The 24439-nt window shown below is 41.3% G+C and overlaps 1 protein-coding gene across 4 annotated transcripts in view; it reads left to right on the top strand.

Annotated features, from left to right (window-relative positions):
• LOC129855195 (plexin-B2-like) overlaps positions 1-17354 on the top strand; it is a 201902-nt gene extending 184548 nt beyond the window's left edge. For all 4 annotated transcript variants that reach the window (XM_055922609.1, XM_055922607.1, XM_055922610.1 and 1 more), the window contains 12 exons: positions 4360-4426; positions 4890-5036; positions 5871-6027; positions 6233-6333; positions 6561-6645; positions 6784-6929; positions 7358-7518; positions 8562-8709; positions 9007-9071; positions 9211-9286; positions 12422-12496; positions 12950-17354. In XM_055922609.1, the coding sequence (XP_055778584.1) occupies positions 4360-4426; positions 4890-5036; positions 5871-6027; positions 6233-6333; positions 6561-6645; positions 6784-6929; positions 7358-7518; positions 8562-8709; positions 9007-9071; positions 9211-9286; positions 12422-12496; positions 12950-13054 (1333 nt within the window). In that variant the 3' untranslated portion in view covers positions 13055-17354. The remainder of the gene's footprint in view (positions 1-4359; positions 4427-4889; positions 5037-5870; positions 6028-6232; positions 6334-6560; positions 6646-6783; positions 6930-7357; positions 7519-8561; positions 8710-9006; positions 9072-9210; positions 9287-12421; positions 12497-12949) is intronic.
• The last annotated feature ends 7085 nt before the right edge of the window (positions 17355-24439 follow it).

Raw genomic sequence — 24439 nt, 5'->3', positions numbered from 1 at the left:
TAGAATAATAGTGAAGACATCAAAACTATGAAATAACACATGGAATCATGTAGTAACCAAAAAAGTGTTAAACAAACCAAAATATATTTTATATTTGAGATTCTTCAAATAGCCAACATTTGCCTTGATGACAGGTTTGCACACTCTTGGCATTCTCCCAGCTTCACCAGCTTCATGAGGAATGCTTTTCCAACAGTCTTGAAGGAGTTCCCAGATATGCTGAGCACTTGTTGGCTGCTTTTCCTTCACTCTGCGGTCCAACTCATCCCAAACCATCTCAATTGGGTTGAGGTCAGGTGATTGTGGAGGCCATGCAGCACTTCATCACTCTCCTTCTTGGTCAAATAGCCCTTACACAGCCTTGGAGGTGTGTTGGGTCATTGTTCTGTTGAAAAACAAATGATAGTCCCACTAAGCCCAAACCAGATGAGATGGCGTATCGCTGCAGAATGCTGTGGTAGCCATGCTGGTTAGTTGTGGCTTGAATTCTAAATAAATCACAGACAGTGTCACAAGCAAAGCACCCCCACACCATCACACCTCCTCCTCCATGCTTTACGGTGGGAAATACACATGCAGAGATCATCTGTTCACCCACACAGCGTCTCACAAAGACACAGCGGTTGGAACCAAAAATCTCCAATTTGGATTCCAGACCAAAGGACAAATTTCCACTGCCATTGCTTGTGTTTCTTGGCCCAAGCAAGTCTCTTCTTCTTATTGGTGTCCTTTAGTTTTTTTGCAGCAATTCGACCATGAAGGCCTGATTCATACAGTCTCCTCTGAACAGTTGATGTTGAGATCTGTCTGTTACTTGAACTCTGTGAAGCATTTATTTGGGCTGCAATTTCTGAGGCTGGGAACGCTAATGAACTTATCCTCTGCAGCAGAGGTAACTCTGGGTCTTCCTTTCCTGTGGTCGGTCCTCATTAGAGCCAGTTTCATCATAGCGCTTCATGGTTTTGCACTAGAAGAAACTTTCAAAGTTCTTGAAATATTCCGGATTGACTGACCTTCATGTCTTAAAATAATGATGGACTGTCATTTCTCTTTGCTTATTTGAGCTGTTCTTGCAATAATATGGACTTGGTCTTTTACTATCTTCTGTATACGCTCCCTACCTTGTCACAACACAACTGATTGGCTCAAACGCATTAAGAAGGAAAGAAATTCTACAAATTAACTTTTAACAAGTCACACCTGTTAAATGAAATGCATTCCAGGTGACTACCTCATGAAGCTGGTTGAGAGAATACCAAGAGTGTGCAAAGCTGTTATCAAGGCAAAGCGTGGCTACTTGAAGAATCTCAAATATAAAATATATTTAGATTTGTTTAACACATTTTTGGTTACTACATGATTCCATATGTATTATTTCATAGTTTTGATAGCTTCATTATTATTCTACAATGTAGAAAATAGTAAAAAATTATTATTAACCATTGAATGAGTAGGTTCTCTAAAACTTTTGATCGGTATTGTACATGTATGGGTAAAGTGGCTATGCATAGATAATAAACAGCGAGTAGCAGCAGTGTAAGAAAAAAAGGGGGGAGGTCAATGTAAATAGTCCGGGTAGACATTTGATTAATTGTTCAGCAGTCTTATGGCTTGGGGGTAGAAGCTGTTAAGGAGCCTTTTGGACCTAGACTTCGCGCTCCGGTACCACTTGCCATGCGGTAGCAGAGAGAACAGTATGACTTGGATAACTGGAGTCTTTCACAATTTTTTGGGCCGTACGTACTGTGCCGTACGCACTACCCTCTGTATCGCTTTACGGTCAGATGCCGAGCAGTTACCATTCCAGGCAATGATGCAATTAGTCAGGATGCTCTCGATGGTGCAGCTGTTGAACTTTTTGAGGATCTGAGGACCCATGCAAACCTTTTTAGTCTCCTGAGGGGGAATATGGTGTTAGAGTAGTGCTTGGCCACACAGTCGTGGGTGAACAGGGAGTACAGGAGGAGGCACCCCTGAGGCATGCATCCCTGAGGGGCCCCTGTGTTGAGGATCAGCGTGGCAGATGTGTTGTTGCCTACCCTTATCACCTGGGGGCGGCCCGTCAGGAAGTCCAGGATCTTTTTGTAGAGGGAAGTGTTTAGTCCCACGGTCCTTAGCTTAGTGATGAGCTGAGCTGTAGTCAATGAACAGCATTCTCACATAAGTGTTCCTTTTGTCCAGGTGGGAAAGGGTAGTGTGGAGTGCATTTGAGATTGCGTCATCTATGGATCTGTTGGGATGGTATGCAAATTGGAGTGGGTGTAGGGTTTCCGGGATGATGGTGTTGATGTGAGCCATGACCAACCTTTCAAAGCACTTCATGGCTACCGACGTGGGTGCTACGGGGCAGTAGTCATTTAGACAGCTTTCCTTGGCGTTCTTGGGCATATGGACTATGGTGGTCTGCTTGAAACATATAGGTATTACAGACTCGGTCAGGGAGAGGTTGAACATGTCAGTGAAGACGCTTGCCAGTTGGTCCGCGCTTGCTCTGAGTACACGCCCTGGTAATCCATCTGGGCCCACGGCCTTGTGAATGTTGACCTGTTTAAAGATCTTGCTCACATTGGCTACGGAGAGCGTGATCACTCAGTTGTCCAGAACAGCTGGTGCTCTCATGCATGCTTCAGAGTTGCTTGCCTCGAAGCGAGCATAAAAGGCATTTAGCCCGTCTGGTAGACTCGCGTCACTAGGCAGCTCGTGGCTGCGTTTCCCTTTGTAGACCATAATAGTTTGCAAGCCCTGCCACATCCGACGAGCATCGGAGCCGGTGTAGTAGGATTCAATCTTAGTCCTATGTTGACGCTTTGGCTGTTTGATGGTTCGTCTGAGGGCATAACGGATTTTCTTATAAGCGTCCAGATTAGTGTCCTGCTCCTTGAAAGTGGAGGCTCTAGCCTTTAGCTCGGTGCAGATTGTGGCTGTAATCCATTACTCTAACTAACCTGTGTCTTCTCAATGTCTCCCACTCTTAAAGTGACTCTGGTATTTTAGGCTATCTCCAGTCCACAGTAGAGACAGGTTCCCGAACAGAGCTCAGTTGTTTATTCCCACTGAGTGGTTGTGTAATGTGAACTGTCAACTGTGCTCAGCAGTGTTCGACTGGCTGTTCTACAGTAAAATGTGTGTAATTATTCCCTATAGAGGAGCTCATTATGTGAATTAGTCCATTATCCTAACATCCAGATACACATGACTGTTAGTTGGATGTGCTAATGCCTAACAATGGGCACTGTGAATGGAGAGGAGTTCTACAGTAGTTCATGCTAAATTTTGTATTAGTATTGTGAGATGTGTCAGTCACTCCTGTGTTTTGAACTTTAGGTCAGAGACAGTATGTTGATGTGTTAGTCACTCCTGTGTTTTGTCTTCTGTAGGTCAGAGACAGTATGTTGAGATGTGTCAGTCACTCCGGTGTTTTGTCTTCTGTAGGTCAGAGACAGTATGTTGAGATGTGTCAGTCACTCCTGTGTTTTGTCTTCTGTAGGTCAGAGACAGTATGTTGAGATGTGTCAGTCATTCCTGTTTTTTGTCTTCTGTAGGTCAGAAACAGTATATTGAGATGTGTCAGTCACTCCTGTGTTTTGTCTTCTGTAGGTCAGAGACAGTATGTTGATATGTGTCAGTCACTCCTGTGTTTTGTCTTCTGTAGGTCAGAGACAGTATGTTGATATGTGTCAGTCACTCCTGTGTTTTGTCTTCTGTAGGTCAGAGACCGTATGTTGAGATGTGTCAGTCACTCCTGTGTTTTGTCTTCTGTAGGTCAGAGATAGTATGTTGATATGTGTCAGTCACTCCTGTGTTTTGTCTTCTGTAGGTCAGAGACAGCATGTTGAGATGTGTCAGTCACTCCTGTGTTTTGTCTTCTGTAGGTCAGAGACGGTATGTTGATATGTGTCAGTCACTCCTGTGTTTTGTCTTCTGTAGTTCAGAGACCGTATGTTGAGATGTGTCAGTCACTCCTGTGTTTTGTCTTAGGTCAGAGACAGTATGTTGAGATGTGTCAGTCACTCCTGTGTTTTGAACTGTAGGTCAGAGACAGTATGTTGAGATGTGTCAGTCACTCCTGTGTTTTGTCTTCTGCAGGTCAGAGACAGTATGTTGAGATGTCAGTCACTCCTGTGTTTTGTCTTCTGTAGGTCAGAGACAGTATGTTGAGATGTGTCAGTCACTCCTGTGTTTTGTCTTCTGTAGGTCAGAGACAGTATGTTGATATGTGTCAGTCACTCCTGTGTTTTGTCTTCTGTAGGTCAGAGACAGTATATTGAGATGTGTCAGTCACTCCTGTGTTTTGTCTTCTGTAGGTCAGAGACAGTATGTTGAGATGTGTCAGTCACTCCTGTGTTTTGTCTTCTGTAGGTCAGAGACAGTGGTGGAGAGGATGCTGTGTAACTGGATGTCCATCTGTCTTTACCAGTTCCTCAAGGTGATGATATGACACTCTTTGATTCTGTATGTTTTTGATATGTCACGTACGTTGTTAAAGCGTATTTGAAAGGACGTTTGGCACATTTATGTGTGCCATTACAGAAAAATCACGATGTCACGTGAAATCATGTGAAAACGGGATTTTGGAACACTTTACATGATCACGTTTTTACCTGTAGTTTCATGTTATCACATGTTGCTTTACATGTTGTCACGTTATCATGTTAACTTCACATAAGATCACGCGATCCCATGAAAACATGTGTTTTTGGAACACTTCATGTTATCTTTCCGTAACGGTGTGTATGTGCATGCATGTGTTCAAGGAGCCTACCTGAGTTAAGAGAAGCAATATTCTGTTGACATTTCATAGCCTTTATATTTGAGCTACAGCATGGCCAAGGTCAAAGTAGATTGCCAGAGGGTTCTGATTGTACTGTGTCTCTGTGTGTGGTCGTCAGGACTCAGCAGGGGAACCCCTGTACAAGCTGTTCAGGGCCATCAAGCATCAGACAGAGAAGGGTCCAGTAGACGCCAGAGTGAAGAAGGCCAAGTACACCCTGAACGACACGGGTCTGCTTGGAGACGACGTGGAGTACTGCGTCCTGGTGAGTTACACCAACCCGTTACCACGGTTACTCCAGCACGCAAGCTCGCTGGCATCTCACCTCGCTGACAGCTGCTGCTATTGCGTTATTGAGTTCTTCTGAGTCTGTTCAGACTGACTTTACACTGACTGCCCTGATCTCAATTATATGTGTTGCTTCCATGAACCATTTTAATCTTTTTATACTATGCCTTCACTAGCAATTCAATACCTTTCTGTAATTTTATAATGTTCCTACCTACACTGACGCAATTCAAGTTCTGACTCACTGTATACGTATAGTCTACCTTAGTCAGAAGTGTTAAACTGTCTTTTTGCTAATGCCAGATAATAAAATCTCAGCTATTTTCTTTTAAGTCTCTCTAGAATGTCAGCACAATGACGACTCAAAACCCACCCACAAGGCCTTAAACTAGTCCCCCAAAAATGTTCATAGGGAGGGAGAAGTATGTAAACCCTGTGGTAATTCATTTTCCAAGGACAATATCAAATGATACACATTTACAGTTGCAATAGCTCACGTCCTGTGGTTATGTTAAAGAAGAATGACAAAACAAAATTACACAGTCTTCAATTACAAATAAATCCTTTGTATAATGTGTAGTCTCCCTATCTAGTGGTCAGTTGTTTGGATTCAGTCTGAATTGATTGATCTGTGTCACCTGGTCAGAGTGAGGGGAGTGAGTCCCCTGCCGGTGGCTGCTCGATAGTCAGCTCAGGACGAGGCGACAGCGCTTGTCAGGTGTCAAAGAGTACCACTTGCCTACAGTAGTTGCCGCTGTAACGCTGCCTCAGCGGGCTGACCTCACGGTGTTGACTCTGTTCCTCCTCTCAGACTCTGCAGGTGCTGGTGCACGGGGAGGGGCCAGACGTGACGCCCGTCAAGGTGTTGAACTGCGACACGGTGTCCCAGGTGAAGGAGAAGATCATCGAGGCGGTGTACAGGAACCTGCCCTACTCACAGAGACCCAAAGTGGACAGCGTCAGTCTGGGTGAGAGGAGAACACACTCACACACACACACATCGTCAGTATTCCAAACCATGTGTTGCAAAGATACTGCATTTGAATACATTTACGTCAGCAAGCCTTAAACAATTGGCACCATCTACTAGTAAATTAAGTGGTAGTGGATGTGAATTTGAATGTGAGTCATGTTGGCTGGTGGTCTGAGCTACTGTTCTTGCCTATGCCACAGAGTGGCGTCCTGGTTCCACAGGGCAGATCCTGTCAGACCTGGACCTGACGTCCCAGAAGGAGGGCAGGTGGAGGCGCATCAACACGCTGGCCCACTACAATGTGAGTGATGTTCCTCCACAGACTGATCTATTAGATGTCACAGAGAGAAGCCCTAATGCTGCTCTTTACTAGTTTAATGTAATTTTTGGGTCACTGTTTTTTATTGAGTATTTTAAAGATTATACACATAAACAGGTAGAGGGCTGATCCCCTACCGCATCAACCCCACCCCAACCAATCAGTTGCCAATCAGATGACCTGTGTGTGTATGTTTGTGTGGGTTTCAGGTGCGAGACAATGCTACTCTAGTCCTGTCCATGGTTCTTCACACTCAACAGAACTATTACCAGAACCAGGATAACCAAGAGGAGAGTAAGTCTTCACCATGGAAATGATAATAAGACATTATGCTTATGACAAGTCTCACAGTGCATTATAACCTATACCTGCAGGCTTTAAGAAACGTGTTACTGAAAAGTGCTTGTATAATTTGTCTCCTCTCTCCACTAGGAAACGCCCTATTGGAGGATGACAAGGTGTTCCATCTGGTTCGGCCTGATGAGCTGGATGAGATGAAGTCCAAGAGGGGCATGAAGGACAAGTCCATGACCAAAGCCATCACTGAGATCTATCTCACACGACTGCTCTCTGTCAAGGTGGGCCTGCCACGTTTTACTATAATTAGGGCTCAGACACACTAACAGCGTTTGCTGGACAAGAGTACTTAGCACATTTGAACAAAGTGCCGCCCGTAATTTGGCAACCAATTTGCCTAAATGTTGGCACTCAGACGTCTACAGCTGTTGGTCCCTGAAACACAGCACGCTGAACGATCGGCAGACAAACGCTAGATCCACATTCGCTGCGATGTGTGCGAGCCTTTACATTTCATTCAGTAAATAAATTCATCTTTGAGATTCATTCCGTAAGAAAATCTATTTGAGGATGGCTATGTGCTAATATGTGATAGATTCAGTCTTCATAGTGTGTTATTGACTGGGTCGCAGGTCTGAGGTACTTGGCGTCTCTCTACCTCTCTGCCCTGCCTCACACTGTGTTTCTGTTGGTGCGTCTGTTATTCCAGGGAACCCTGCAACAGTTTGTGGATGACTTCTTCCGCAGTGTGTTGTGTTCCGGGGCGGTGGTGCCACCCGCCATCAAGTACTTCTTTGACTTCCTGGATGAGCAGGCCCTCAAACATGACAACGTGGATGAGGAGACCGTACACATCTGGAAGACCAACAGGTACATACACACACACACACACAATCACACAACCACACACACTTCTACATATGCAAGCACACACACACACGCAAGTATGTACACACACACACACAAACCCACTTCCTGAGATGACACTCTAAGAAACACACTGACTAAGTAATCAGTATACGGAATGCAAATATAAAAGTACTTCTATCTCCTCTGTATTCTCAATCTGAGTGCTCCCTTGGCATTTAAGTACATAAATTAACTTCAAGTTGGTTAAAGCTCAAGTATTCAACACAGCGTGTTGCATATAGATGTCAGTGATTGACGTGGCGATGTGAGAATGAGAGGAAGGGGGATGAGCTATTTCATTATGCTATACCACAGTCAGTCGGCATGGGCTTGTTTTGTTTATCAAACCAACCGAGGCCTCTTGGATTAAATATGAATGTGTGTATCAACCATAACAACAAACAAACATGGTAATTACGTCCCCAGCTAATTTAATTGTACTATTATATCACATTGATGTTGGGTTTTTTTTTGCCGTTGTTTTCTCAATCTCCCGGGAGGTGTTGCAAGCCAATATGAATGAATATGTTAGTCTGTCTCAATCGGCCCAGCTTTTAAACTAATCAGAACCTATTTTAGACTTGTTTGATATTCAGGACCAACCTTTTATTGGAGGATTTGTATGGACTTATTAGTTTACTTATGTTTTGAGGCTACCGAGTATTCAAAAGTGGAAAGTTTTGCGATTAGTTTGGCATGCCCGATGCATGTGTACCACTGAATGGTGAAAATATGAAAGTCAACCGTCAGGAGTTGTCAACCTGACATGTACCAGTAATAGAAGTACTACTAGTGCTGTACATGTACCAGTAATAGAAGTACTACTAGTGCTGTACATGTACCACTAATAGAAGTACTACTAGTGCTGTACATGTACCACTAATTGTACCTTGGTGATACTAAACATGACATTCAATCATAAATGAATGAATTATTTGGTGTGACAGATGTGTTGACACTGTAGTAGATAGATAGCTGATAGTAATTATTCTCTCCTCCACCAGCTTGCCTCTGAGGTTCTGGGTGAACATCCTGAAGAACCCTCACTTCACCTTCGACGTCCACGTGACAGAGGTGGTGGACGCCTCGCTGTCCGTCATCGCTCAGACCTTCATGGACGCCTGCACCAAGACAGAGCACAAACTCAGCCGAGTGAGTCCAGGAGGAGGAGGAGGAGGAGGGGGAAAGAGGAGGAGCGGGAGGAGGAGGGAGAAGGAAGAGGGAGCAGAAGGAAGAGGAAAGGGAGGAGGAAAGGAGGAGGAGATAGGGAGGAGGAAGAGAAAGGAAGGAGGAGAAAGGGAGGAAGAGGGAGCCGTAGGAGGAGGAGAGGGAGGGGGAGGAGGCAGGTGATTAGGAGGTCAAAATCTATTGATAGTTGTTTACCTCTGTGAGGTAACAGAGAAGAGTATTATGATTATCATTTTGTTTATTCTCTCCTATCTCTACCAGGACTCTCCAAGCAACAAACTACTCTATGCAAAGGAGATCTCCACCTACAAGAAGATGGTCGATGAGTACGTATCGTCAGAAGTTCCCAATGACCTGATCAATTTATTTTGATTCTTGCCTACAATGCTGGTACATTGTCGGCAGAGGCCTGTCAATATGTAATGTATAGTGATTATGATCTTATCTCTGTCTGTCTGTGTTTAGTTACTACAAGGGCATCAGACAGATGGTATCAGTCAGCGACCAGGACATGAACACTCATCTGGCAGAGGTGTCTCGGGTAAGGAAAACCTTTCTCTCTGCCCTCTGCCCTCGATCTATGGTGGCATCCCAACTGGTACCCTATTCCCTATGTAGTGCACTACTTTTGACCAGGGCCCATAGAGCCCTGGTCAAAAGTAGTGTACCTTGTAGAGCAGTGGTTCCCAACCTTTTTCTGTTACCGTACCACCAACTGAATTTGACTCTGCCCGGAGTATCCCTGAAGTACGCCTCATGTGCATTTTACCAGTAGGTCTGTGGTCTCATGAGTCTTCCAAAGTCCAAGTACCTCTGTTTGGAACCAATGATGCAGGGAATAGAGTTCCATTTGGGACACAGATATACAGCTCTGGAAAATATTAAGAGACCAATGCAAAATTATCAGTTTCTCTGGTTTTACTATTTATAGGTATGTGTTTGGGAAAAATTTACATTTTTGTTTCATTCTATAAACTACTGACAACATTTCTTCCAAATTCCAAATAAAAATATTGTCATTTAGAGCATTTATTTGCAGAAAATGACAACTGGTGAAAATAACAAAAAAATATGCAGTGTTGTCAGGCCTCGAAAAATGCAAAAAAAAATTACCAACACAATACTAATGTTTTAACTTAGGAAGAGTTCAGAAATCAATATTTGGTGGAATAACCCTGATTTTCAATCACAGCTTTCATGCGTCTTGGCATGTTCTCCACTAATCTTTCACATTGATGTGAAAGACTAGTGGAGACTGGCGCAAAAATTCAAGCAGCTCTGCTTTGTTAAATGGCTTGTGACCATCCATCTTCCTGTTGATCACATTCCAGAGGTTTTCAATGGGGTTCAGGTCTGGAGATTGGGCTGGCCATGACAGGGTCTTGATCTGGTGGTCCTCCATCCACACCTTGATTGACCTGGCTGTGTCACATGGAGCATTGTCCTGCTATACATTAGTATAGTATTTAAAATGAATATAAACTTATTATCTTTGCATTATTCGAGGCCTGACAACACTGCATCATTTTTGTTATTTTCACCAGTTGTCCTTTTCTGCAAATAAATGTTCTAAATGACAACATTTTTATTTGGAATTTGGGAGAAATGTTGTCAGTAATTTGTAGATTTGCACAAAAATGTTAATTTTCCCCAAACACATACCTATAAATAGTAAAACCAGAGAAACTGATAATTTTGCATTGGTCTCTTAAAACCTGTTGAGGATGGGGGCGCTGTTGTCACTATTTATGCTAATCGTGTAATTTTTGAAACGGCTTCCCACAAAATTCTTGATCGTACAATATGCATATTATTATTATTATTGGATAGAAAACAGTCTATAGTTTCTATAGGAGTTGAAATTTTGTCTCTAAGTGGAACAGAAGTCATTCTACAGCAATTTCCCTGACATGGAGTCAGATTTCAGAGATTTTGGCCCCTGATCTGGAGTCAGTTAAAAGGGCACTGTTATTGCTATGAGTATACGGACACTGCTTACGTCTTCCCCTGGATGCCTTTACGTGATGACGATTTGAATGGGGTCGATTGCGCGTTCACAGGCACTACAAATTAAAAAACCCTGAGGCTAGTCACTCTTTTGGAGCTGCGTCATGCGCCTAGAGGACACCGACCCGCACCTGTTCCAAGCATTAGTGGAGGGAGTAATATTACTCTGGTCATGTTTCTACTCGTTATGGGAGTTAAAAACATCATAAGGTAGTTAATTTAAAGCGTTTTATAGCAATTTATATCCGTTTAGTGCGATTTTGGGACATTTATTTCTGAAACGCTGTGAATTGCTGGGCACGCTTCCAGTTCATCCCGAACGCAGTTGGCATTTCCACATGGCAAGAGGACAGCTTTCCACCAAAAGACGATTGGACCCAAGAAAGGATCCTTTGCCCAAGATACTGATGGAAGAACAGCTCAAAGTAGGACATTTTTATTATGATAAATCGTGTTTCTGTCGAAAAATGTTAGTGGCTTAGGACGCCATGTTTTTTGACGTAGCTTCGCTTGGCGCAAACTGTATTGAAAAGTAAGGATAATTTAAAAAATGTAATTCCGCGATTGTATTAAGAATTAAATTGTCTATCAATCCCTGTCCACCCTATATTTTTTAGTCACGTTTATGAGTATTTATGTATAAGAGTAGATCACTGTCTAAGTGGCGCACGGACATTTTCTCACCAGCTGGGCTACATTTCACATTGTCTAACCATGATTTTGGTGGCTAAATATAAAAATTTTCGATCAAACTCTATATGGATTGTGTAATATGATGTTACAGGAGTGTCATCTGAAGAATTCTGAGAAGGTTAGTGAAAAAATTAATATATTTTGGCGATGTTGACTTTTATCGCTCACTTTGGCTAGAATCAATGCTGGGCTGCTATGTGCTATGTGCTATGCTAATATAACGATTTATTGTGTTTTCGCTGTAAGACACTTAGAAAATCTGAAATATTGTCTGTATTCACAGGATCTGTGTCTTTCGATTAGTGTATGCTGTGTATTTTTACGAAATGTTTGATGATTAGTAAGTAGGTAAACACGTTGCTCAATGTAGTTTTTCTAGTCCATTTGTGACGGTGGGTGCAATTGTAACCTATGCCATCTACCTGAAATATGCACTTTTTTCTAACAAAACCTATCCCATACCATAAATATGTTATCAGACTGTCATCTGATGAGTTTTTTTCTTGGTTAGGGGCTATAAATATCTTAGTTTAGCCGAATTGGTGATAGCTACTGGTGTTGGTGGACAAATAAAAGATGGTGGATTATGCTAATGTGTTTTTAGGTAATAGATGTACATCTTTACATATTGTGTCTTCCCTGTAAAACATTTTAAAAATCGGACATGTTGGCTGGATTCACAAGATCTGTGTCTTTCATTAGCTGTATTGGACTTTAATGTGTGAAAGTTAAATATTTAAAAAAAATATTTTTTTTGAATTTCGCGGCACTGGTTTTTCAGTGGGGGTGGGGGGGGAGTGCCGCTAGCGGCACCCTCATCCTAGACAGGTTAATCTATTTTAGTGGTGCACCATTTGAAATGTTAGTGAAGGTAACATTTTATAAAGTTAGTCATAGACTTGGTTCATTCTGCTCTAAGATTGTGTGACTCAAGCCTGTCTGTAAGAATCTCTGAATCCTATGTTGTGTCCTCCAGACTCATACAGACAAACTCAACACGCAAGTGGCTCTGCATCAGCTCTACCAGTACGCCAGCAAATACTACGACGGGGTAAGAGGCCATTCACTTTACATTCCAGGCAGAAGTGCTCCCACAGCACTGCTGGGTCATATTTTCTAATCGTTAGCGCAATTACAAGGAGTTTTAATTGAAAGTAGTTCTGTGGTAGTTTACTTGAAATGGCAAATTGCTCAGGGAATTGATTTTTTTAAGCTTCCTCCCTTAGTACTTGAAGCCATGCAATGGCTGTTTTTCTTAGAGTGGTCGTTCCAACAGTGGTCCAGTATGCCCTGACTGGTGATCTAATGGCAGTGCTCTCTCGCTCTCGCTCTCGCTCTCGCTCTCTCTGTATCCCTCTCTCTCTCTCGCGCTCTGTATCCCTCTTTCTCTCTCTGTCTCCCCCTCTCTCTACCTCTGTCTCTCTGTCTCTCTGTCTCTTCTCACCCTATCTCAATATTTCTCTGTCTCTCCCTCCCCCCTCCCTCTCTCCCCATCTCTCTACAGATCATCCAGTCCCTAGATGAGGACCCGGCAGCCCAGAGTAAACAGCTCACCCTGCGGCTTCAGCGGATAGCAGCCGCCCTTGAGAACAAAGTGACAGACCTCTAACCCACTGCAGGAGCCACTGAGACGGAGAGGGAGGGATGGAGGGAGATGGTACCGTGCCACCAGTGTCCACAGGGGCTTATTTATCCTGGCGGAGGAGAAAGAAACAGAGAAAGGGGTCCCGCAAGGCCTTGATGTTGACACCTTCAACCCAGCAGGCCCAGAATGTGGGACAGATCAGAGTCTGCAGAGTGGAACAGAATAGGACCAATGAAACAAAGACAGATCAGAGTCTGCAGAGTGGAACAGAATAGGACCAATGAAGCAAAGACAGAGAGATGATGATGGGTTACACATGTCATCATACTGTAGGAACGCCTTAACTTAAGTACACTTGCCAAACTGAAATAATTGGTCGTTAACACTCACTCTGGCTGTTCCCACAATGTAACAGGGGCCAGCCCCGGGAAATAAGCCCCTGTGTTGAACACTGCTTGGCACAAAGAGATAATCAGATGTTCAATTTCATCCTGTCTAGAAAAGTTGTAAGAACTGTATGATATATTTTTTATTGTGCAGTCTTTATGCGGAAAGCTTTATAAGGAGAAATGATATTTTAAAATGGACTGCCTTGTGGTGTGTATTGTGTTTCTATAGCCAGTGTGTGGATGTGGGTGTGGATGTGTGTGCGTGTGTGTGTGTGTGTGCACGGAATGCCTACTGTCAGGCCAGAGGGTGGATGCCATATCTGTTATTTTAATCTCCACTAGTCACTGACACACAGGAGCCCGTTCTCCCACTGAGCTCCTCTACACAGACCAAACGTTCAGGCTAACTATACACAGGCTCTTCTTGGAAATGACAGGCCGACTTGTGACAGGCCGACTTGTGACAGGCCGACTTGTGACAGGCCGACTTGTGACAGGCCGACTTGTGACAGGCCGACTTGTGACAGGCCGACTTGTGACTGGTCGACTTGTGACTGGTCGACTTGTGACTGGTCGACTTGTGACTGGTCGACTTGTGACTGGTCGACTTGTGACTGGTCGACTTGTGACAGGTCGACTTGTGATTTTCCAAATTATTGGTTTTAATTGTATTTTTATTTTGATTCATAGCTCGATGGCAGGGTTTGGTTGCCAATATGCCCTCACACTCAAACATCCATAACACAGCTATTTCCCCTTGTTGGAGTACATTCTCACACATTCCACTGGCACCTCAGTTAGTTTTGACCTCCAGTTTATAATGTTTTATTTTTTTTAAGCTAAATATCTCCCAAATCATGTAATATATTTTGAATAGCATTAAATTACATTTTAAGTCAGGTGAATTACATTTTACTCTGTAGCCAGTCAAGCATACATTCTGCAATAACATAACATTTTTCATGTGTTTTACTTTATAGAATATATAAATATAGATTTGTTGTTTACCATTTCATCTACAGTAGTGAAACAGCAATACTTTAGTACTTGAGTGAAAATATACTGAGGAAATATAAATAATATGACAGCAGATATATTATAGTAGCTAACTTACTAAGTAATATGACAGCAGATATATTATAGTAGCTAACTTACTAAGTAATATGACAGCAGATATATTATAGTAGCTAACTTACTAAGTAATATGACCATGATGTTACAAGTTGTTCATAGTGTTTTGAGTTTCCTTATTCTATGCCAAATTACTATTAATATCCCATTTTGTAAGCTTCTACTAAATGGAAATCGTACACTTTTAAATTAATAATGATTTTTACAACATGCACCATCGTTGGTATAATGTGTCACAAGTCAGGTTCATTTATTTACAGTGCCAGTCAAAAGTTTGGACACACCTACTCATTCCAGGGTTTTTCTTTATTTTTACTATTTTATACATTGTAGAATAATAGTGAAGACATCAAAACTAAGAAATAACATATATGGAATCATGTAGTAACCACAAAAGTGTTAAACATTTAAATGAACAGGTGTGCCTTGTTAAAAGTTAATTTGTGGAATTTCTCTCCTTCTTTGAGTCAATCAGTTGTGTTGTGACATGGTAGGGGTGAAATACAGAAGATAGACCTATTTGGTAAAATACCAAGTCCATATTATGGCAAGAACAGCTCAAATAAGCAAAGAGAAATGACAGTCCATCATTACTTTAAGACATGAAGATCAGTCAATCCGGAACATTTCAAGAACTTTGAAAGTTTCTTCTAGTGCAATCGCAAAAACCATCAAGCGCTATGATGAAACTGGCTCTCATGAGGACTGCCAAAGGAAAGGAAGACCCAGAGTTACCTCTGCTGCAGAGGATACGTTCATTAGAGTTACCAGCCTCAGAAATTGCAGCCCAAATAAATGCTTCACAGAGTCCAAGTAATAGACACATCTCAACATCAATTGTTCAGAGGAGACTGCATGAATCAGGCCTTCGTGGTCTAATTGCTGCAAAGAAACCACTACTAAAGGACACCAATAAGAAGAAGAGACCGGTGGGAATCTGTCCTTTGGTCTGATGAGTCTAAATTTTAGATTTTTGGTTCCAACTGCGGTGTTTTTGTGAGACACAGAGTAGGTGAACGGATCTCCGCATGTGATCTCCGCATGTGTAGTTCCCACCGTGAAGCATGGAGGAGGAGGTGTGATGGTGTGGGAGTGCCTTGTTGGTGACACTGTCAGTGATTTATTTAGAATTTAAGGCACACTTAACTAGCATGGCTACCACAGCATTCTGCAGTGAGACTGTTGGAAAAGCATTCCGGGTGAAGCTGGTTGAGAAAATGCCAAGAGTGTGCAAAGCTGTCAAGGGAAAGGGTGGCTACTTTGAAGAATCTCAAATATAAAATATATTTGGATTTGTTTAACAATTTTTTGGTTAATATGTGATTCCATATGTGTTATTTCATAGTTTTGATGTCTTCACTATTATTCTACAATGTAGAAAATAGTACGAATAAAGGAAAACCCTTGCATGAGTAGATGTGTTCATACTTTTGACTGGTACTGTACATAATAATGAATTGCAATACACATTGATATGGAATTCTATAGCCCCAGGTTGAGTTGCTGCCTGGTCTGATTTTATCATTGTTTTATTGGATATTTTTTGCCAATTCAAACGTGTTACCCTGCACCTTGTTCAGGGGTGGTTTTAATTTTCCTCTTACACCATTGACGACAGATTTTTTTTATTTACAAGCTCTCTGAATTTGACCATCAGTCTGTGTGTGGTCAAGTGTCAGATTAGATGTTTGCATTCCCGATCCCAGAATGTTAATGATATTCCTGCCTTTGGTAGAGTGAGGTTTGTACGAAGCAGCTAGCGGGCAACCTGGCCAAGCTGCACTTGGCACTGCCCACTCAGCACAGAACGGTGTGGCACTTTGCATAATGGTATCAGCCGAGGATGTTTTTGATCTTAATTGCATGCAGACTGCAGACTGCATCCTCCTCTAACTCTGTTGTTGTTTACCATAGCAGATTCCACGTCTGCTAGAGTGATGAAAAAGCTTAGTGCAAGCCTTTCTTTAACTAACATGTGCCTTATATGACGGTGATATCATTTTTATTGTTCTATTGGTGAGTATAACGAAACGATTATAGTTATAGAAGACACAGCAATGTATTTGCGAGTGTGATATGTATATGCTGTCAAATGCTAGAACTCTGCGGCAGCCATTGCGTATCAACAGGCTAAACACATTTCAGAATAATTTCTATGGTTGCAGATTTAATGTGTGCATTTATTTTGGGTGTCTGTGTTGTATGCTTATAGTAGGACTATGGTGGCTATGACAACAGCCCAAATAAACAAATGTAAAGCAGTGGCCAACCTGAGACGGTTTTCCCCTAAAATGTCTGGCATTCCTAAATTAGTCTTGAGACAAAGTGACAAATGTAGAATATTAAGTATAGCGCAATTTGTTCCAATGGTGTGTTTTGCCCGTGATTCAGTGTATGAAAAAGGACTGTATCTATACTCGACAATTAGCTTTCTTACTGCCGTGCAGTTATTTTTATTTCCTGTTTCCTATAACATATACATACCTTTGTAAAATAAAACATGTTGAAATACTGTATTCTAACTGTATAACCCTATGCATTGAGTCCTGGTTTGTTGTGCTGTCGTCGAGATCTTTCCTTTACTTGTGAATGTCCCGTGACATAAGAAAAATGGGATAGTAAATTAGTGCGGGACCTTAATGAAACCCAACATTTTTCTCATTCAAGGCAGCTCAGAAGACATCGATCCAGTACCTGATCTGTTTGTAATGGGTTACTCACTTCTCAGAGGCTTGTGTGGATGAAGCAATTCCATACAGATTGCATCATGCACGCCTCCATTAATAAACTGACACTTCCATGTCTTTGGCGTCTTGGCTTTCTTTATTACCCTTCATGACCTTTATGTGTGGATGGACATGTTCCACAACCTATTGATCACATTTTATCCTCTACTTGCATCCACACCCAAACCATAGACATACTGATGCAATTGTGTCAAATTGAGGGGGAGATGTGGGGTGATGATATCCCCCTTGTTAACAAAAAATAGTCACTTTATTTGGATCTTCCATCTGTAGATTCTCTAAAGATGGCCATACCATCAACAAACTATCTGTTGGTAAGCAACTACTTGCTAAGGTCAGGGTTAGGTTTAGGATAAAGGTTAAGGTAAGGGTTAAGTTTAGGGTTAGGATAAGGGTTAAGGTTAGGGCTAGTCAGTGGAGGCTGCTGAGGGGACAACGGCTCATAATAATGGCTGGAACGGAGTGAATGGAATGGCATCAAACACATTGAAAATATGTGTTTGATGTATTTGATACCATTCCACTGATTCTGCTCAGGTCGTTACCACGAGCCCGTCCTCCCCAATTAAGGTGCCACCAACCACCTGTGGGGCTAGTAGATAGTTGAAATGTTATTGATAGTCTGTAGAGCATCTCCAAATAAAGTGTTAACCAAAAATGACCCCCTTGTAAACTAGAAATATTTTTTTAACAATTTCAACCCCTACCTGTCAACTCAACTACCATCCTCCCTGTTCAGTTTTGCATCCCCTGAATGCAATCACCCAAAGTGATCTGAGTCTACCTCCCAAGCAGCATCCTGTAGGTACTAGAGCCTCAGGCCAAGCTTAAGACTGAATCACACAGGGTGGCAGAGTACCACGTGTTTATAATGCCAACAGTCACATATTATCATAAGGCCTCCAGTGATGGCCTTACATAATAATGGCTGTAAAAACCTTAATTAAAGCACTAAAAGCTAAGAATGAATTTGGGGCGAGAAAAAGATGAAAGAAGAAACTTGGCTCATCTTAGTTGCCTGACAAACCTCTAAGCAGTGGTGGGGATAGCAAAGAGAAACTGACTCCCATGGAGTTCACACAGGCAGCCCAATTCTGATATTTGTTTCACTAATTGGTCTTTTGACCAATTAGATCAGCTCTGAAAATGCTGATATGAAACGAGCTGATGTGATTGGTCAAAGACCAATTAGTTGAAAAGATATATCAGATTTGGGCCATGTGATTGCAGAGGTCTCAGAAGAAGATATGCACTCACAGAGAACAACTTCAAGGCTGCTGCCTCAGCAAGAGCGATTATATTTCATTATGTCAACCCCTAACATCCTACACACACTAGTACCCACTATAACTGATAATAACTCCCACTTGTTAAAGACTTGTACTGAAAAATCTGATTGCTGATAGATAAAATATGTAGCCAATATTATTTCAGAAGTATCTTGTTGATAAGATGTGGAATTATTATGTACCCCCAGTGCACTTCTAGCCGCCAGAATGATACAACACACACATCATGTTTGGCTATGAAATAATTACAAAGATAAGTTTGCCTCTTTGCAGGGTGTTTTCTTCCAGAACAGAAATTGGGTTAAAATCTGCATGCCCCTGATCTCTGCTCCTGCCTCATCTCCCAAGCACAGCACAGCACAGCACAGCACAGCACAGCACAACACAACACAGCACAGCACAGCACAGCACAGCACAGCACAGCACAGCAATGAGCCGTGCCAGTCCCTCCCTCGGCTCAGCAGTCATTCATGTTTCACCTCCACATGTTCCATAGCTTGTAATGATTTGAGGCTATAATGTCCATCACCTAGGGGAGGAGTGGGTATCACAGCCCACCCCTGGCTCAATGTGGAGGAAGAGACTTTGGTGAAAATGAAAACAAACAATAATACTGTGTGAAGAAGTAGGTTTCACACAGTTGTGGTGATGAATGATGCAGGACCAGGTGTTGACCAGATGTTGTGGGATGATGATGTATAGAGAGACAGTGCCTATGAGGTAAGAATGGAATCAATGTGGAATTGAGTCAGAAAGTTTCTTTATCACGTCTTACCTGTTCAAGTGCTGTATCTGTTTTGTGAATGGTACAATATGTGAGATGCAGCTTCCTTGAAGTTAATTAGGCTGCGTTTACACAGGCAGCCCAATTCTGATCTTTTTTCCCCAAATTGGTTTCACACAGTTGTGTATATTTAGGTCATGTGCTTGGCTAAAACTCTTCCCACACAGGGAGCAGTGGTAAGGCTTCTCTCCTGTGTGTATTCACTGATGTCTCTTTTGGTTCTCTGCCCGGCTGAAACGTTGCCCACACTGAGAGCAGTGGAAGGTCTTCACCTTTCTCTGAGTCTGTTGGTGGAATTTCTTTGGTGAGCTGGACAAATACAATTCTCATGGCTCACTGTGATCACTTGACATCAATCTTCTTCAGCACCCCATCTCCATTTTTATCGCCATCTTCCTCAAATTCAAATCCAACCTCTGCTTTCCTCATTTTCTTCGACCTCTCGTTCCTATTTTGTCCCCTTAGAAATTCTCAGAAATCAAGCTTTCTGTGTCCCTGTCCCAAAATTCCTCTTCTCCTGACTTTTAATTTGTATTTGTTATACAAATTATCAGCAATCAACAACTTACATCACTACGTCAAACATGTCTAACACAAAACAAAATACAGGTAAAAACAAGAAAACAAGTGCAATTGCATTCACCCTGAAAAAATCTCAATGATTCAAGATGTTATTATATTTGTTATTATCTATAGATAATGTCTTAACAAGATGATTCAAATACATTAGAAATATTTGTAATTTTGGTATAGAATTCTGGAATTTTGATTGTATAAAGTATTTGGCATCAAGAATTTAAAAAAAAATCACAATTTCAATGGTCTTGTTATCATTGCAATAGTAACATTATATCCTTCATGTCAAAAACATGGGTAGTGTTCAAAAAGCTAAATATGTATTCTGTAAGGTTTCCCCCAAAATCTATCACAGATTTACATTCATAGAACAAGAATTTCACTTTTTTCGCAGAAAACGCAGATATCAATATCCACAAATTTGACCAATATAGAATTACATTGGTGTATCTTATGTAGATTCTTAAAGTGCACTTCCTTAAATTTGTTTGGTATGCAGTATTTGTACGGCATCAACCAAGCTTTTTACAGACAATGTCAGGAAAACTAAAAATGTTTACCTCAAGGCGTAAATTGTCTAATGTTGTTACAATACGATTTCTCAAGAAAGCCCACGCCTTCCAGGCTGAGTTCTGGATAAGTTCTGTGATCATCACCAAAGTTAAGGTGAGTTTTCATTAGTGTAGTTAGACCACTGGGAATGGCACTGAAAACTCTGAAAAGTATTCGAAACTCATTCAATGTTATAAATTGTTCATATGAAAGAATATTACCCCTGTTGTCAAACACATCAAGAACAGAGTTAACATTCCTTTCAGGCCAGCTAGGGTAGAACAATGACTTATTCCTTACAGTTATGTCTGAATTATTCCACAAAAGAAACTTATGCAGGGAAAAGTTAGGAGGAAACATATTTTCCAGGACATTAAAGCTTGTTGGTGAAACCTAGCCAATGTAGCAGCTAGTCTTTCAGGAATATAATTACATTTCAGTAAAAATGGAAGACCTCCCAACTAATTAAACACATTGTTTGGAATTAAATACCAAATTGATTCTGTATTGACCAAACATATTTTCAACCAATTGATCTGGAAAGTGTTATTTATGTCAACAAAATCCAACACTTCCAGACCTCCTTCAGATCTTTTATTTGAGAGGACTGACTTTCAGTTTGTGAGACATTTTTCCAGATGAAGTAAAGGAAGGTCTTGTTGATCAATTTACAGGTAGAGGGATTTACAAATAAAGACAATGAGGGGTACACGAAGCGAAACAGTCTTGGACAGATGCACTCTCCCAGGTATAGATAGATCCTTTTGTAGCCAATTATAAAATACATTCTTGGTTTTCTTAATTTTAAGAGACAAATTCATATGGTGTCTGACTAGGTGATTTTTAGATAGATGTATACCTAAATATTTAACACAGTCCTTTACAGGAATATTTTCCATTTCTTTATCATCAGTCATATTAACATAAGATTTCACATTTAGAAACATGAGCTTTTAATCCATATGCAATAGAGAAATCAAAAATGGATAAGCCATGCCAATTTGCAATATTCAGAATATCTAGAGATAGAAGTTCAACTACCAAAATGAAAAAAAGGCGAAATTGGGCATCCCTGTTGTACACTTCTGATGATATGGAATCGTTAAAGGTTAGGTATCACAGAACTATTTATATCTTTGTAAAACATGCAAATTCCTTTGATCAAATGTTCACCGAAAGAGATATTTATCTTCAATTGTGTCAAAGGCTTTCCTAAATTCAAAAAATACAATAACAGCGTCTGAGTCAATTGCATCTGAATGATCCATAAGGTCCAAGACTAAACAAATGTTGGAACTTGTGACGGCCCTTCATAAAGCCTGTTTGAGTCTCATTTATATTGTAATCTATTCCTTTCTTTAACATTTTGGCATAAACCAGAGCAATCAATTTGATATCAATATTTAATAAAGTAATTGGTCTCCAATTGTCAATGAGAGAAGGGTCTTTATCAGGCTTCGGAATCAATGAAATAAGGCCCTGTTTCATAGTGAAAACTATTTCACCATTTCAATGCAATCTTGAAACACATTTTTTTTAAATAGGGTCTTCTATAACTCCCAAAACTGCCTATAGAATTCAACTGAGACCATCAGGGTAGGTGATTTCCCCTTTTCATTGAATTCAAAGCCTCTCTAATTTCCTTGATTGACACAGGTGATTCGCAAACTGAGTGGAAATCATCCTCATCACGACATAATTCTGAATGTGGCTAGAGAGATTAAAGTAGATGTCACACGTCAAAATTTGATGGATGACCCTATGTGAGCCTATGTGACCGCTATGTGAACCTAAGGGGCTGCCTGTCAGGACATCCTGATGGTTAGGTGGGGGTCTTTGGGTAAGGGTCCAGTTGTCAGGTCAACCGGTAATGATTTATGACCCAAGCCTGATTTATGACCCTATGTAATGATTTATGACCCTATGTCCTGTTGTAGCAGGCATGCCCATATTTGGGCTTCCGGTCAGGACATCCTGGCCGGGGTGGGGGTCTTTGGGGTAAGTGTCAAGCTGTCAATGTCGTAAATCAAAAAAAGATCATGATTTATGACCCTATGTAGTGATTGATGCCCCAATGGTTTGTAGAAGGGGGGCATGCCCATATTTGGGCTTCCGGTCAGGACATCCTGATGGTTAGGGGGGCTTTTTGGGTAAGTAAGTGACCAGGTGTCATGTCAAACTGTTCCTTGATGTCTAGTGTTGGGGGTTGTTAATGAACATTTCAAAGAGGCTGGCTTTGCAGAAGCCTTATAAAGCCCCAAAACAATGCATGTATAAAAAGATCCCTCTATAAGCTCCCCGTCATAATCTTGTAATTTGTAGACAGAGGGTATGCGTGGCAGACATTCTGTAACGGTAAACAACTCCGAGCTAAAGCCTTGTTCGTATTTTTTGTCGAAAACACCCCTCAATTTAGATATACGCACCAAGTCACCCACGTTGAATTTAAAGTTAATTTTTTTCTTACGGCGAACGGGGAACAAACCATACAGATTTTTAAAGACTTGAAAAGAGTTTTCAGAAGACACCTCCGACGGCTTCATCCTTATACTCTTATGATAATTGTTATTGTAACCCGTTACTAAATCCTGAACTATATCGAGATATCGGTGTGTGTTGTGAGCTGTAAAATATCTCCACATCCGCTCCTTCAAAGTCCTATTAAAGCGTTCCACAACCGAAGCTTTCAAATCCGAGCCTGTAGCAAAATGTATTATTTTATACTTATTCATCAGCTTCTGAAATGTTTTATTGAAGAATTCTTTTCCGCCATCAGTCTGCACTTTATTGGGTGCTCCTCCTGCCTTCAAGATCGAGTCAAAGGCCCGGGTTACCTCGGCCCCGCTCTTATTTTTTAAAACCCTTACAAAGGCTACTTTAGAGAAAATATCTATAACCGTTAGCATGTAGCGATTTCCATCATTTTTATCGGCAAGGGCCTGCATGTCGCATAGATCCGCCTGAAATTGGGATAAGGGATGCGTAGAAAAAACTCTATTTCTTGGAAAATGTTTTCTTACAGATTTATGGAGAGTATAGGCATCCTGCTCTGATAACCACTCACTCACTTTAGCATCGCTTAACAGGCTACCTGTTTCTTCGGCTATTGCTCTCTGTAAACGCTCTTTACCACCATAAGACCCGGGGTTAGCGGGATTATAATAAATGTTTTTCAACAGCTGTTCAGCCATCCTTCTTGCCTCTCTGAGGGACAATAACGTTAATGAGCCACTTTCAAATAACGACAACATTTCAGTTTGAGAATTTTTATTTTTTTAACACCAAGTATTACGTATACAACCAATTCAGGATTTGTTGCAAGATACAAGTCCCAGTTTTCTCAACAATCACATCATGCAACACCCTGTATATATGGTTTAGATTTACAGGTTTGTGTCGCTGAATTTTTAAAACACACACGTCGGATATATAAGTATATAAACAACAAATATGATACACGTTCACATTAAATGGGGGTTCAAACAAATAATGCAAAATCTTAGCCAAAGTTACTTCTAGCTCTTCAGACTCATCAACAATTCTTGATACCATTTGTGTCCATTGCAAACTCCCACCCGTATGTCGTACATGATTCATGATTTGTTCCATTTTCAGCAAACGCTCTACATTAGCCCAGGTATTGTGTGTCGTGTAGAACGATACATTATTCACTTTATTTTCAATAATCTGATGCATAACATTTGTAAGGTCTCTCAAAAGAAAAAATGTATTTATTCGCTCCAACATCGTAGACACATAGTTACCCATAGCTTTTACGTCTAAATAACAAAATGTCACTCGGTCTCTTGGGATTTATTGAGCCAGAAAAGCACCACATCAGCCACCACAGCTTCCCGGTATTTGTTGTCGGCCACCAGGGTGTGTCGGATTTCTTTGAGTTTCTCGTGGATGAAAATTGCCTCCTTCAGTTCATGTAGGAA

Source organism: Salvelinus fontinalis, chromosome 5 (genome assembly GCF_029448725.1).
Source record: "Salvelinus fontinalis isolate EN_2023a chromosome 5, ASM2944872v1, whole genome shotgun sequence".
NCBI lineage: Eukaryota > Metazoa > Chordata > Actinopteri > Salmoniformes > Salmonidae > Salvelinus > Salvelinus fontinalis.
This window is presented reverse-complemented; position numbering and strand designations above follow the sequence as displayed.